This window comes from Nipponia nippon, unplaced genomic scaffold (genome assembly GCF_047370975.1).
Source record: "Nipponia nippon isolate SJK-2023a ecotype South Korea unplaced genomic scaffold, ASM4737097v1 scaffold_46, whole genome shotgun sequence".
Lineage (NCBI taxonomy): Eukaryota > Metazoa > Chordata > Aves > Pelecaniformes > Threskiornithidae > Nipponia > Nipponia nippon.
In genome coordinates, this window is record NW_028262365.1 from 114,743 (window position 1) to 128,313 (window position 13,571).

The 13,571-nt window shown below is 66.7% G+C and overlaps 2 protein-coding genes across 5 annotated transcripts; both read right to left on the bottom strand.

Moving 5' to 3' along the window:
* Positions 1-376: 376 nt before the first annotated feature.
* On the bottom strand, positions 377-4,295 carry TIMM50 (translocase of inner mitochondrial membrane 50). The gene is made up of 11 exons (XM_087729761.1): positions 4,131-4,295; positions 3,364-3,520; positions 3,248-3,279; positions 2,510-2,531; positions 2,183-2,241; positions 1,643-1,762; positions 1,459-1,563; positions 1,243-1,341; positions 988-1,144; positions 793-899; positions 377-695 (listed from the first exon to the last, which is right to left on the bottom strand). Exons 1-11 carry the CDS (start codon positions 4,278-4,280, stop codon positions 591-593), a joined length of 1,113 nt encoding a protein of 370 aa, XP_087585887.1. The 5' UTR covers positions 4,281-4,295; the 3' UTR covers positions 377-590.
* Positions 4,296-4,743: 448 nt separating this feature from the next.
* On the bottom strand, positions 4,744-13,226 carry SUPT5H (SPT5 homolog, DSIF elongation factor subunit). 4 transcript variants are annotated; one of them, XM_087729748.1, is made up of 30 exons: positions 12,992-13,226; positions 12,591-12,686; positions 12,356-12,515; positions 12,209-12,274; positions 11,735-11,746; positions 11,528-11,597; positions 11,371-11,439; positions 11,201-11,266; positions 11,065-11,095; positions 10,907-10,975; positions 10,561-10,812; positions 10,398-10,487; positions 10,242-10,312; positions 9,993-10,098; positions 9,710-9,803; positions 9,499-9,635; positions 9,228-9,383; positions 8,982-9,128; positions 8,630-8,776; positions 8,141-8,266; positions 7,955-8,039; positions 7,776-7,880; positions 7,562-7,664; positions 7,224-7,351; positions 6,706-6,811; positions 6,445-6,603; positions 5,814-5,982; positions 5,412-5,615; positions 5,228-5,323; positions 4,744-5,023 (listed from the first exon to the last, which is right to left on the bottom strand). In XM_087729748.1, the coding sequence occupies exons 2-30, from the start codon at positions 12,669-12,671 to the stop codon at positions 4,880-4,882; spliced, it is 3,249 nt and encodes a 1,082-aa protein (XP_087585874.1). In that variant the 5' UTR covers positions 12,672-12,686; positions 12,992-13,226; the 3' UTR covers positions 4,744-4,879. The 4 variants fall into 4 exon arrangements, with proteins under 4 accessions (XP_087585874.1, XP_087585875.1, XP_087585876.1 ...); XM_087729749.1 differs by lacking the exon at positions 11,735-11,746 and having other exon boundaries at positions 12,992-13,225; XM_087729750.1 differs by lacking the exons at positions 11,528-11,597; positions 11,735-11,746; positions 12,591-12,686; positions 12,992-13,226 and having other exon boundaries at positions 12,356-12,429.
* Positions 13,227-13,571: the final 345 nt, after the last annotated feature.

Below are 13,571 nucleotides of genomic sequence, written 5' to 3' on the forward strand. Positions count from 1 at the left end.
CGCAGGCCACGCCCCTTCTCGCAGGCCACGCCCCCCCAAGGGGATAGAGACCCCCCCAATCCCAAAGGGGGATCCAGCTCCATAACACCCCTCTGAAGGGCTCAGCCCCAGCCCCACAACCTGCCCCTACGAGCCTAGATCCAGCCCCACAGATTCCCCACGCAAAGGGTCCGGATCCGGCCCCATAACCCCCCCCAAAAGGGCCCGGATCCGGCCCCATAAACCCCCCCCAAAGGGACTGGATCTGACGCAGCACCAGGGAGGGGGGGGGCCGCTCCATGCCCCCCCAAGCAGCACAGTGCACCCGCAGCTCCACGTCACCCTTTATTCATCCCCACCGGGGTCGAGCCCCCCTCCCAAAACCCCTCAAATCCCCCCAAAACCGGGGCCATGCCCGGCCCCCCCCCTGCCACGGGGTTGCCGGTGCCTCCGACTGCACTGTCCAGGTCCGGGTGACACGTCACCCCCTGCTCCCGCAGCACCGGCAAACGGGGGTGTCGTTGCATCCCCCTCCCCCTGCCTTGCGCTGCCGACATCACACCAACGTCCCGCTGACATCATGGCACCATCCCAATGACATCACGCTGACATCACTGCTGCTTGGAGCGCGGCCAGAGACGGCCGGCCAGGGCACCCAGGAAGAGCCCCGTCGGCTTCTTGCCCTGCGCCAGCTCGGCCAGGCGCTGCTGCTCCTCCTGCACCCCCGATTTGGGGCAAAAAACAGCCGTTACAGGCAATTCGGTGCTGCCACCCCCTGGTGCGTCACGCGTGTCCCCCCCGGCGCGTCCCCACCTCCTCCAGCTGCGACCGGCGTCGTTTAAAAGCCGCCAGCGGATCCTCCTCCAGCGCGTAATTCTCCAGCACCGTCCGGACATCTTCCACCCCGCTGAGGGCAATGGCTGCAGAGATTGACGGGTCGGAGGGGGTTTGGGGGAAGGAGGGGGGGTCGGGGATGAGGCGGGGATGTTTGGGGACGCGTTTACCCACTTTTGAGGAAAGCGGTGAGGTCGTAGAGCGCACGGTCATCGGAGCTGCCGTCCCAGCGGGGCAGCGCCAGCCCGTTGTAGGGCTGCAGGCAGAAGGCTTCTCTCCGGCAATCCACCACCACCACCTTCGCCGGGTCTCTGTTGAGGCAGGAGATGTCCTGGGGAGGGGACAGGGGGGGACAGAGAGGGGCTGGCGGAGGGCGGGGGGGTCATCGAGGTGCCTGTCCCCCTCCTCTGCCCGCCCTGGCCCCCCCACCTTGACGTGGTGCCCGTCCATGTAGCGGGTGGCGTCGCGGAAGAGGCGGTAGGAGACGAAGCCGTGGGGGTCCACGCTGTCGATGAGGGGGAAGGCGGTCTGGGGGGGGAATAGCAGGTGTGAGAGAGTGGGGTACACCCCGGGGTGGCCTTGTCACCTCCTGGGGTGGCTCCGTCACCTCCTGGGGTGGCCGCGTCCCCCTTGCTTTGCGCTCACCATGCCGGTTTCGGAGGTGAAGACGACGATCTCGTAGAGGGGCGCGAGCTGCTGCAGGAGGCTCTCGATGCCTGGGCGCTTCTTGAAGCGCCAGCCGGTGACGAGCTGGTTTGGGGAGGACGAGGAGGTGTCACGGGGGGTGGTGGCAGCAGGGGGGGCACGGGAAGGCTCGGGGGACACTCACCGACCACTCGGGGTGCAGCAGGACGTCGGTGAGCTCGATGACGAGGGTGTAGGGGGGCTGGTAGTATGGTTCGCGCAGGGGGTCCGGCAGCAGCTTGGGGCTGGTGGGCTCGATGATCATCTGAGGGGGGGGACAGGGGGAGGGGTGGAGCCCCCCGAGTGTGGGGATGAGCCACCGGCGTGGGGACAAGGGTCCCCAAAAGGGGACAGGGCACGGGCTGGAGCATGGGGACAAAGTGCCCTGGCAAACGGGGACAAAGCCCCTGCCTCGTGACAAGGACCCCAAGGTGGGGACAAAGGACCCCCCCCAGCGGGGACAAAGACCCCCAAATGGGTGACAGGGGACCCCAAAACAGGGATGTGACTGCCCAGCACTGGGACAAGGTCCTTCAAGAGGGGATGGGGATCCAAAATGTGCCCAAAATGGGGACAAAGCTCCCCAGGAGAGTGAAAAAGCTCTCAGGACAGGGACAGCCACCCCCAATTGGACAAAATCCCCCAAAATGGGGGGAACCCCCCCCCAGTATGTGTCCCCACACACCTGCCTGTAGTCCTTGAAGTACTTGTAGGTCCTGCGGAGCTGCTGGATGCCCACGGGGTCTGTGGAGCCAAGGCCAGCACAGGTGAGGGTCACACAGGGTCCCTGCTGTCCCCAAGGGGGGTGACAGTTCTCCCCCGCCACCCCCCAACCAGGATAAAGACCAAAACGCCCCCCAAAAAGTCCCTTTTGGGTAACAACGGGGTGTTAAAAACATCGTAAAAGCCTCCGGCCGTGACATCCAAGTGTCAAACGGCCCCGAGGATGCAATGTGTCCCCTGCCCTGCGCTGGCTGTCACCCCCCCAGGGGCATCTGGGGACGTCACTCACCGCCATCGAACTCATCGGGGATCTGTGGGGAGAAGAGGGAGGCGAAGCGTTAGGATGGGGACGGCGAGAAGGACGCGGTGATGCTGGAGGGGTCACGGTGGCACCGGAGGGGCTGCGTGACTGAGGGGGAAGGGACACGCGAGGTGACAGGGACAATTCGCAGGTAGGTGACGCCGTTTCCGTACAGTTTCCTTCCATCGACTGATATCCTCGTCACCCCACTGCTGTTCCTATCACCCCGCTGGTGTCATTGTCACCTGCTCAGCACGCCCCCCCACCGTCATCCCGTTTGATGTCCCCGTGTCCCCCCCGCTGGTCACCGGAGACACTGGAGCAATTCGCACCTCTCCCTCCCTGGGGAGCTACGCCACACATCAAAACCCCCCCTCGACACCTCCCGGATTCTCCAAAAAAGGGGTTTTGGGTGAGAAAAACGCCTCCCCGGGGTGTGACGAGGACTGTCAGCCCCTTTGATGACGTGCCGCTCCCTTTGGGGACATACCACTCCCCTTGGGGACATGAGGCCCCAGTGCTCCACCTGATGCAAAGAAGACCCCAAAATAAGGGAAAAGGCCAGGAAAGGAAACAGGTCAGGGTGTGTGGGTAAGGGAGGGAGAGGGGGAAGGTGCTAAGCCCCCGCAGTGTCCCCAAGATGTCCCCAAAGGGCAGGGAGGGGACATCGGCACAGTCCCCCTGCCTAAAGAAGAGGGTGGGGAACCGTGGCTGAGCGCCCCTCACCTTGGCACCGTGCTCGTCCACTGCGTTGCTGCCTGTGGGGGGGGAGAGCGGAGGTGAGGAGGGGCCGCGGTGGCAGCAGCGGCAGCAGGGACACGCGGGGGACGCTGGGGACTCACCGAAGATGTAGACGAGCACCACACCACCGCCGGCACCCAGCAGCCCCGCCAGGCGCAGGGCCACCCGCCGGGCGGCCGCCATCCGCTCCCGCCGCCGCCGCTCTTCCTCCTCCTCCTGCTCTGGGCCAGGGGTGCGTCCCAGGGGTCCCTCTGCTGCCTGCGGGGCAGGGGGACATGGGGGGACACAGTGAGCCCTGGAGACAAGGGGGGAGCCTTGGGGATGGCTGAGGGGCCTGGGGAGGTCTGAGGATAGTCCCAGGGAGCCCCAGAGACAGTCAGGGCCAGCCGAGGAGCCTCCTGGGACCTTTGGGGACACTTGGGCACATCTCGGGAGCTCTGGGGATGTGAGGATGACCGAGGACCCCCCAGGCAATCCCAGGGACCCCCAGGGATGCCCGAGAATGGCCAGTGACACCTGGGGACACCCATGGAGCCCTAGGGATGGCCAGGGACACTCAGAAAGCCCAAGGGACCCCAGTGGAGGCCTAGGGATGGCCGAGGACGGCCAAGGACAGCCGGGGAGCCCTGGGAACACCCCGGGACAGTCAGAGACCCCCAGAGAAGGCGGGGGACCCCCGAGGACACCCGGAGAGGGACGGGGACGGCCGCGGAGCCCCGGGCCGGGAAGGGCCAGACAGGCTCGGGGACATGTGGGGACACCCGGGGACACCTGCGGAGTCCCCCCGCCCCGCGGGACCCTCACCGCCTCCTCAGGCCCAGGCCCGGGCCCGGGCCCGGCCCTGCCCTGCCCGCTGGGCTCAGCCCACCTGGTGCCGCCGCAGCCGCTCCCGCAGCACCGCCTCGGTGCCGGCGGTGCCGCTGGCGGCCCGGCCCAGCGCGGCGCGGGCCCGGCGGGCCCCCAGGGCGGCGCAGGCCCCGCAGGCCGCCAGCGCCCGCCCCGCCACCGCCGCCGCCATCTTCCCGCACCGCCCGCCCCACAGCGCAGGCGCGGCCGCCGCAGCCAATCACCTTCCCGCGCTGCCAGCCAATGAGAGACGGCGAAGAGAGAGTAGGGGCGGAGGCAAGACGCTAGGGGCGGGGCGTGAGGGCCGACGGACCAATGGCGGCAAGGCTGCTGGCCAATGGCGACGGAGGGGAGGCGGTGCCTGCGTGGGGAGAGCCAATGAGAGGAGGCGGCGGCAGTGGAGGCGGGGCGAAGGGGGCAGCACATGTGCGGGGCCGGCACGGAGCCCCCGGTTCCATGGGGCGGCGGGGGGGCCCCGCTCCACCCGCTCCCAGCCCCACGGGGGGGCGGTTTAACCCCTCCCTCCCCCCCCCAGCTCCGCGGAGAACAGGGGCCCCGGTTCAAGGCACGCCCCCCCGGCTCCACGGGGCCCCAGTTCCAGCCCCACGGCCTCCCCCCCGGCACAAAAAAGGGGGTGCGGCACCCACAGGCGTTTATTCGACACCTAAACCTCGCTACAACCAGCAGGAAAAAAAAAAAAGAGGAGGGTAGACAGAAAACGGGGGGACACAAAAGAAAACGGGGGGCAGTGGGGGGGTCACGGGGGGGCCCTCAGGCCTCCAGCAGTTTGCCGAGGAAGCGGAGGTTGAGGATCTTGAGCTGCTCCTCCAAATCCATGCGGACGATCCCGTCCTCCCCATCGATGCTGAGCAGGATCCCCGTGGCTTCACGGTCCTCCCCCAGGATCACCTTTACCTGGGGGAATGGGGTGGGTGTTAGCGCTGCGAGGGGAGGGGGGAAATGGGGGAAAGGGGGCCTTGGGGTGGGGGTCCCAGAGGGGCTGGTGTAGCACCTGAGGGGATCCAGAACGTCCACAAGGGACGACGGGGTGCGGGGGGATGTGGGGAGAGCGTTGGGGGGCCCCCAGGATGGGGGGGGGGGGCCCAGGGGGTACCCTACCTTGTTGCTCTTGGTGGGGGTGACGGGCTCCAGGTGCTCGCTGGAGATGCTCACCACCTTCTCGCTGTCCTTCAGGTAGACAGAGCACATCCCGCCCTACAGGGACAAAATGGGGGGGCTCAGCGTCACCCTGCATGTCCACCCGCTCCGAAATCGCCCCCCCAAGTCCCCCTGAGGGTCTCACCGTAACGCTGCGGATGACACCGGTCTGTCCCACCGCCTGACTGTCCAGGTAGGTGTCACGGACCTTCACCTGGATGTCGGTGGTCACCCAGTCGCTGGAGCTCTGCTCGATCCCCGATCCGGGGGTGTGGGGGTTGTACCCCCCCGGGGAGGGGGCCCCGGGAGTCATGGGGCTGTAGCCCACCGGGCTGGGGCTGGGGCTGGCCTGGCAGGAGAGAGAGGAGGCAGCGTTAGAGGGGGTAGGGGGGCTATAGGGGGGGGTTAGGAGTTGTAGGGGGGCTACAAGGGGGTGTAGGGGGGCTATGGGAGGGGTTTGGGGGTCGTAGCAGGGCTACAAGGGGGTTTAGGGTGTTATATGGGGGCTATGAGGGCATGTAGGGGGGTGTAGGGGGGCTGGGGGTACCTGGTAGGCCATGGGTGACGGCGTGGGGTGGTAGCTGGCCGGTGAGTGGGTGTTCTGGTAGCCCACGGGGCTGGGGGCCACTTGGTGGTAGCTCTGAGGGCTGGGGCTGGGCTGGTAGGAGCCCTGCGGCGAGGGGACGGCGTAGGGCGAGAACTGGTCCGTGTTGTACCTGGGCGGGGAGAGGAGAGGTGGCAGAGGGACAGGGGTCGGAGGCTTCAGGGTCCCCCAGGAGCAGTTTCTCCCCCAGGGCCATGGTTTGGGGTCCCCCAGGAGCACAGTTCCCCCCTCATGGGGGGGGGTTCAGGGTCCCCTGGGGCTGCATTTTCACCCTGGGACCCCAACTCAGGAGCCACAGGACCATGGCTCCCCCCAGGTCTGTGTTTCGGGGCCCCCCAGGAGCAGTTTCCCCCCAGAGACATAGTTTGGGGTCCCCCAAGAGCACAGTTACCCCCCAGAGCCATAGTTTGGGGTCCCCCAGGAGCAGTTTCCCCCCCAGAGCCATAGTTTGGGGTCCCCCAAGAGCACAGTTACCCCCCAGGGCCGTGGTTTGGGGTCCCCCAGGAGCAGTTTCCCCCCCGAGCTGCGGTTCGGGGTCCCCCGGGGCCTGCGGTGGGGCAGAGGGAGCACTCACATGGCCGGCGTGCCGGGGGTCTGGGGGTTGTAGGGCTGGTTGACCTGGGGGGACGAAGGGTCAGGGTAGCCGGGGGTCTGCGGGTTGGGGGTGCCCCCGTAGCCCTGTGGCGAGGGCGTGGGCTCGTCATCAAAGCCATACTCGAAGTCCTCGTCGGCCCTACAGGGGACAGATGACTGTCATCATCACAGCAGGGCCATCCCGGTGGCCAGGGACCCCAAAATGGGGCCGTCCCGGTGGGAGGGACCCCCCCGTACCCACCTGGAGGGTGTGTTGGGGTTGTTGGGGTCCCAGGCGCCGCTCTGGGCGGGTGTGCGGCTGCCGTCATGCAGCGGCGTCTGCGAGCCGTAGTGCGGCGTGCGGCTGCCTGCGAGGGTCCCGCAGAGGCTCCGTCAGTCCCCCCACGCCCCCCTTCTCCATGTCCCCGACCCTACTTGAGCCCCGTCACCTCCAGAAGATCACCCTGGGGTCCCCTCTGTGTCCCCTAAGCTCCCATCTCATCCTGGTTCGTCCCCCTGCAAGCCAGCCCCAAGTCCCCAGAGTCCCCCCAGTCCCTGTCCCGTCCATCCCCCTGTCCCCTTGGTCCCCTCCATGTCCCCCTAGGCCCCACTTCACCCGGGAGCATCCCCCCCAGGGTCCCCCTAATCCCAGTTCCCTCCATCCCTCTGTATCCCCCAAGGTCCCATCTCATCCTGGGCCACCCCCCAGGCTACCCCAGGGCCACCTCTGTGTCCCCAGGGTCCCCCTAATCCCTGCAGCCCCCCCCCCGTGCCACTCACCATCGTGCAGGGGGGTCTGCGAGCCATACATGGGGGTGCGGGAGCCGGAGCCGTACATGGGGGTCTGCGAGCCGTACATGGGGGTGCGCCCGTAGGCCGACGTCATCCCACCCGGGCGCCGTGAGCCCCTGTGGGGACAGGCGGGTGTCAGGGGACAGGGACATGGTGCCAGGGGGAGACAGGGACGCCCTAAAAGAGCCCTGCTCATGTCTGCGGGCGTCATCTGCCCCTAGGGGAGGTTCTGGCCGAAGCGTCACCGACGCTGAGGGACACCCTGACCCGTCAGGGGGTCTCCGAGGGCCACCCTGACCCCGGTGTCCCCGTGCCCCCCCACTCACACAGTGGTCAGGCGCTGGCGGTCCACCGAGATGGTCTGACAGGTGGAGTGCAGCTCCACGCGGGCCGTCGACTCCGTCGCGTCCTTCACCACCCCGATGTAGCCTGCGAGGCAGGATGGGGGCTCAGGGTGGGGGTCTGGGCATCCCTGAGGCCCCCTCCCCTGTTTGGGGGGGGATCAAACAGGCACCCAGCACCCTGCCAGAAGGCACCCACCTTTGTAGGGTCCTTGGGAGATGCGCACCGTCTGCCCAATGAGGTCGTTATCCCGCCGCCCGCGGCCACGGCTCATGCCGCCGCCGCCGAAACCACCGCGTTGGCCTGTGGGACCGAGATGGGGCTCGGGGGGGGTCCTTGGGGACACCCCCCCGGCCTCAGGGATACCCAAGACTCACCAGCCCCGCTGGGGTGCATCGGGCTGCTGATACGGGGACTCATGGGGGCGAAGCCACCCACGGTGAAGTTGGTGACGTCCCGTGGCTGTGAGGAGAGAAAATGGCACCTGGAGGGGGGGCAGCGGCAAAACTGGGGGGCTGCAGCCCCCCCAGCAGTCCCCAGGGGCGTCCCTGGTGGGTCCCCACCTTGGAGCCGCCCGCCAGGACGAGGTGCCGGGTCTTGCAGACGAACATGCCGCCGTTCTCCACCAGCTTCTTGCAGTGCAGGAAGGCGAAGCCCCGAAAGAGGTGCCGGATCTCCCCCTCGCGGCCCTGCCCCGGTAAAAGGGAGGGGTTAAGCCCCAGTAAAAAGTCCCAGAGAGGTGACCAGATCCTTCCCTCAGTAATGGGAAGGACCCTGAGGGGTGCTGGGAGGGATCTGGTGTCCCCTCGATGCCAGGAGAGGTGTAGGGGGGACCCGGTGTCCCTTCAGTGCTGGGAGGGATACAGGGGGGTGCCGGGAGGGACCCCAATACACCAGGGACCGCCCCCCACGGTGCCAGGAGGGACCCAGCTCACCCCAGGGACGGTCCCTGCAGCAGGGATGGACCCAGAGCAGCACCAGCAAGGACCCAGAGCCCCCCCTGAGGGCCCCCAAAGCACCAGAACCACCCCCCCAACCCCGTAAGCCCCTACCGAGTGAGGCCCATCTATGACTTTGACGATGTCCTTGACGTGGATGTTGTTCTGCTCCGAGTCGAGGGCAACGGCGAAGCGGTTGTCCTTCTTCCTGGTGACAGCCTGGTGCCGCACCGTCACCACCTTCCCGTACATGTTCAGCACCTGCCGGGACAGCAAGAGGCTGGGAAGGGGGCGGCCAAAAACGGGGACCCCGCTGGGGCAGGGGACACGGCTCCGGCACAGGGCCAAGCACGGAAAAACCCCCCAGAGCAGGGAACACAGCTCCGACACAGGGATGAGCATGGAAACCCCCGCCCCAGGCGGGGGACGTGGCTCCTCCGGGCATCCCCGGGGAGCTAGGACTCACCTGGAAGGTCTCCCGCTCCAGACGGACGATGACACCCACGGTTTGGGGATCCAGCTGCACCAGCTCACCCCACTCGTGCTGCCCCCCCACGTCCACGCCAGACGCCGTCTCTGAGCAGAGCTGCAGGTCTCGTGGCAGAACCTTGAGCTGGTGGCAAGAAGCACGAGATGCAGCCGTTTCTCCTCTTTTTCCCCCCAAAAACAGCGTGTTTTGGGCACCAAGCAGGACTTTTCACCCCCCAGATACCTCGTGCATGGTGAGGTCGGAGAAGAGGATGACGAAGTTTTCCTCCACCCTCACGATAAGCCCCGTGTCGCCCTCAAAACGCCCCGCGATCACTTTGACGTGGTCACCCATCTTGAAATACTTCCGCAGCTCCTGAGCTGGGAACTCCAGCATGTCCTGGGGGTGGGGGAAAAGAGAACACCGTGGGCACAGGGAGAAGGGGCTGACAGGGTCCGGGTGGCTGCAGCAGCCCTGGGAGACATCCGGCATCGCTCCCCAGGGACTCCCTGACCTTCAAGTCCTCGTGTTTGGGCATGATGGTGATCTTGTTGCCGTCAACGCTGAGGATTTTGCCCTGAAGGTTGATCAGCTCACCCTCGCACACCTCCACGTTGTCACCAGGCTGGAAGTTGTGCTCTCGTTCCTTCCCTGGGATGGTGGGGATGGTGAGGGGCTAGCGCCGTGGAGGGGATGGCAGGGGGACAGTGGCGGCGCTCACTTACCTGTGCTTTCCGTTACCACCTCCAGGTCGATGCCTTCGGGTTGGTCCTCGAACTTCTCCAGCTCTGACAGAGTGGGCTTCACGCCCTCTGTTATCTGCCAAGAGCAGAGCCAGTGGCCAAAACGCCCCGTTCCACCCCAAAATGCACCCGGATTGGTGGCACCATCCCCACCAAGGAACCACCAGCCTCCTAACAGGCCTCAGCATTAGAAAGGAGGCGGTTTTGGGGGAAAAACGGAAGGTTTGGGGTTCAAACGCCGGCGTGGCAGGGCAGCGGCACTCACCACGGCCGACATGGCAAAGCTCTTGAAGAGGAATCCCTTGCGGCTGTAACGGTTGCCTTCGAAGATGAGAAAGTCCCCGTCGGATGCCACGTCACCTCCCAGGGACCTGGGACAAAACACAAATCACCCCCTTGGTGGGCAAAAGCCCCCCCCCCCCGGGATGAAAGCCCTCCCTCGGCGAGGGCAGCTCCCCCGGGGGGTCTTTTGGGGCCAGAGCTGATGTCCCCCGGCGCGGCGATCGTCGCCTACCGGATCTTCTCGGCATCGAAAAGCCGCTGCGGGGGTCGCTTGAACTTCTTCCTCTTGGCGAACCAGTCTTTCTGTGGGGCGGGGGGCAGTGGGGGGTGAGCAAAGGGCGGCGGAGTGGCAGTGGTGCCGGCACCAGCACCGTGTGGATCCACTCACCAGGCTCATGCGGGCTTTGATCCGGTCGAAGTCGATGCGGGGGATCATCTTGAGGGAAATCTGGTTCTGGCTGGGCTCCACATAATCCACCTGGGGGGCACAAACACAGGGTGAGCTGCGTGTGTCCCCCTCCACGGTGTCCCTGTCCGCTTCCCCTCCTCACCTGGGCGATGTCATCCTTGTAGATCCCCCTCTTGAGGCGCACCCAAGATTTGGGCTTGAGGTTGGTGACCTCCTTCACCACCTTGAGGACGTCGGTCATCTCCTTGATGGGGACCATCTGCTGGTTCCAGTAGCCCATGCGCAGGTTGCCCACCCCCTCGATCGCCTGCTTGACGTGCGTCTGCTTGTAGGCTTCCACGTAGATGTAACCCTTGACGTGCTCGGGGGCCACCACCGACTTGATCTGCAGGGGCTGGAGAACGAGGGGACGCATTGGGGACACGTTGGGGAGACTGCGGCACTGTCACCCCGCCTCTGGCTCCAGCCCGGCTCCCCCGTGGCCTCACCGTGTCGGTGAACTGGTAAGCGATGAATTTCCGCATGAGGGCGATGGCCGTGGCACGCTCCTCGCCTATCTGGGGGTGAAAAGAACGTTTTAGGGGTGGGGATGCGGCCCCCTGCACCGTGCCGAGCCCCCCCTGCGCCATCCCCCCCCAGCGCCCACCTTGCACTTCACGGTCCAGAGATTGGGGTCCCTGCACGGGGGCGGAGAAGGAAACACCGTTACGGGGTGGCTTGTCCCGATTTGCTCTTTTTTCCTCCCAAAACTACGCAGGATTTTCCCCCCCTCTGAGACTCACTTGACTCCAGGCAGCAGCTGCTGTTGCGTGATGTCGTCTGAGAGCTCGTCAGAGCCACCGTAAACGCTGAGAAAAGGAAAATTATAAAAAAATAACAGAAGGAGAGGTGGTGGGGAGAGGGCGGGGCGCTCCCCGTCGCACTGGCGACGGGGACAAGGATGGAGACTCACGTCTCTCCCACCGAGGACTTGGCGTATTTCTTCATATAATACTCGCCCAACTCTTCCTCACGCTGGTCCCTGGGGAGAGAAAAGGAGCGGGGGAGGCGTCAGCGCAGCCCCTGCCGCCCTGACAGACAGACGGACACATGGACAGAGCTGCTGTCACCTCCAGAGGTTCTGCAGCCGTCGAGCGCCGGAGCGATCCTCATCCAGCACCACGTTATCAATGTTGGAAGCTGCGAGGAAGAGGAAGGTTGGGATCTCGCCCCCAGGGGATGGCACGGGGGGGTGGGCTGGGCTTGCTCGGCCCCGGGGAAGGAGGGGGGGACCCCGAGGGGAAATGGGGGGGGACGGTGGGGTGATTTGGGCTTACCTTCGATCTCTTCTGCTCGGGAGGAAGGAGTGGCGGTGGAGGATGGAGCAAATAATAGCGGCAAAACCACCCGCGGGTGAGGGGGGAACAAAGGGGAAGGAATCAAAATTCAGACGGCAGCACAGGGGGAAAAGGGGTGGGGGGGAAGCAAAACAAAAACCCCAGGCGAGCGCGGATGAGATGTGCTGAGCAGACAGACGGATGGATGGACACAAGGAGGGATGGATAGATGAACAGTGGGAGGCAGGGGAGACGTGCCAGCCCTCCCGCCCCCCAGTGATGGGTTTTGGGGGGGGAAAGGGGCTGGGGGGGGGTAAGAGCCAGAGGGCGTGGGTTGGCCCCCAAAGAGCTGCACTTCCATCCTCTTCCTTGGGCCTCCAGGGTGGGGAAAGGACCCGGGGGGGGCCCCAAAGCCGCAGGGAGGCCCCCAAAGCCACAGGGGGGGGCCCAAAGCAGCATGGGGACGCTCCTCACCTTTCTCCAGGATGTCCTCGGCCCCGTCCTCCCACTGGTCCTCATCCTCGTACTCGTCGTCCACGTCTGGGGGGGTTAAGGGCAATGAGTGGGGCTGCGGGGGCGGCAGCGACCCCCCTCAATGCCCCCGCGGCCCCCCCAGCTCACCAGCTTCATCCAGGATGAAGCCGCCATGGCGCGGCTTTTTGGCCGGTCGGTCGTCATCTTCCTCCTCTTCTTCCTCGTCATACTCCTCCTCCTCTTCCTCCTCCTCCTCCTCGGCCTCCTCCTTCTCGCTGCCAGCCGCACTGGCGTGCTCCTCCTCGGCCTGGGGGAGATCGAAGGGGATGAGGGAGGGCACCCACGCGTGTCCCATCCCCCCTGCTGCAGCCTTCAGCCTCACCTCGTTCTCCTCAGCCTCCTCGGCCTCGCTGCTGCGCTCGCTCTCGTCCTCCGAGAAGTTGCTGTCGTCGCTGTCCGACATGGCGGTGCCGGGGGCCTGGGAGGGGAGATGGGGGTGTCCCAGGGGGTCTGGGGGTGTCCCGGGGGAGGGGGAGATGGGGGGGTCCCGGGAGGATCGGGGGGGCAGATCGGGGGGCTGGGGGATGATACCGGGGTGTGCCGGGGCAGGAAGGCAGCACAGACCGGTATGACCCCCCCGCGGGGCAGCCCCACACCCGGGAACAGCCCTACCGAGACCCCTCCCAGGGGCCTGAGCCCCAGATCTGGCCCCGGGCGGGGGCCACGGGTGGCCCCGGGGGATACCATCCCCGTGGGGGGGCCCCGCCGCCGCCAGCACCTTACCCCCGGAGGGAACGGCGGCTCCGCTCCGCTCTAGGCCTCGGCCCGGCCTCTCTCCAGGCCCGGGCCCCGCTCCGCTGTCGGCCGCGGTCCCGCCTCGGCCCGGCCCAGCTCTTAGCCTAGCCCGGCCCCGCTGTCGGCCCCGCTCCCGTCTGCTCCCGCTCCCGCTCCCGCTCCCGGCCCGGTCCCGGCCCGGTCCCCGCTCCCCGCTCCCCGGTCCCGGCCCCGCCGCCACCTCTCGCGAGAGCCTCCCCAGCGTCACGTGAGGGAGCGGGTGGGCGGGGCCGGCCGCGGTCACGTGCGCTGATTGGCAGAGGGCGACGGCGGCGCGGAGGCGACAAAAGAGGCGGCGCGAAAGCTTCGGGGGCGGCGGGGAGCGACGTCACCTGGCCGGGCCGTGACGTCGCCGGGGCGTCACGGGGCAGCGCCCGCGTCACCCCACGCGTGAGAGGCGGGGAGAGGATTCCCCCCCCGGGGTCCCGCCGTGGGCGCAGAGGAGCCGATATCAGAGAAAAACAGTTTATTTACCAAAACCCCGGTGTTTTCCCTCTGAAACCGGGGGGGTCCAGCACCCCCGCGCCCC

Bases quoted from the DNA above. Each gene is read 5' to 3' on its own strand.
- SUPT5H (XM_087729748.1), bottom strand. From the start codon at position 12,671: ATGTCGGACAGCGACGACAGCAACTTCTCGGAGGACGAGAGCGAGCGC. The intron at 9,636-9,709 runs GTAAGTGAGCGC...CCACCATCCCAG, and splicing joins GGTGGTAACGGAAAGCACAG to GGAAGGAACGAGAGCACAAC. The intron at 9,129-9,227 runs GTATCTGGGGGG...TCTTGCCACCAG, and splicing joins CCGACCTCACCATGCACGAG to CTCAAGGTTCTGCCACGAGA.
- TIMM50 (XM_087729761.1), bottom strand. From the start codon at position 4,280: ATGGCGGCGGCGGTGGCGGGGCGGGCGCTGGCGGCCTGCGGGGCCTGC. The intron at 3,280-3,363 runs GTGAGTCCCCAG...CCCCCCCCACAG, and splicing joins GGTGCTCGTCTACATCTTCG to GCAGCAACGCAGTGGACGAG. The intron at 1,342-1,458 runs GTGAGCGCAAAG...TTCCCCCCCCAG, and splicing joins TCACCTCCGAAACCGGCATG to ACCGCCTTCCCCCTCATCGA.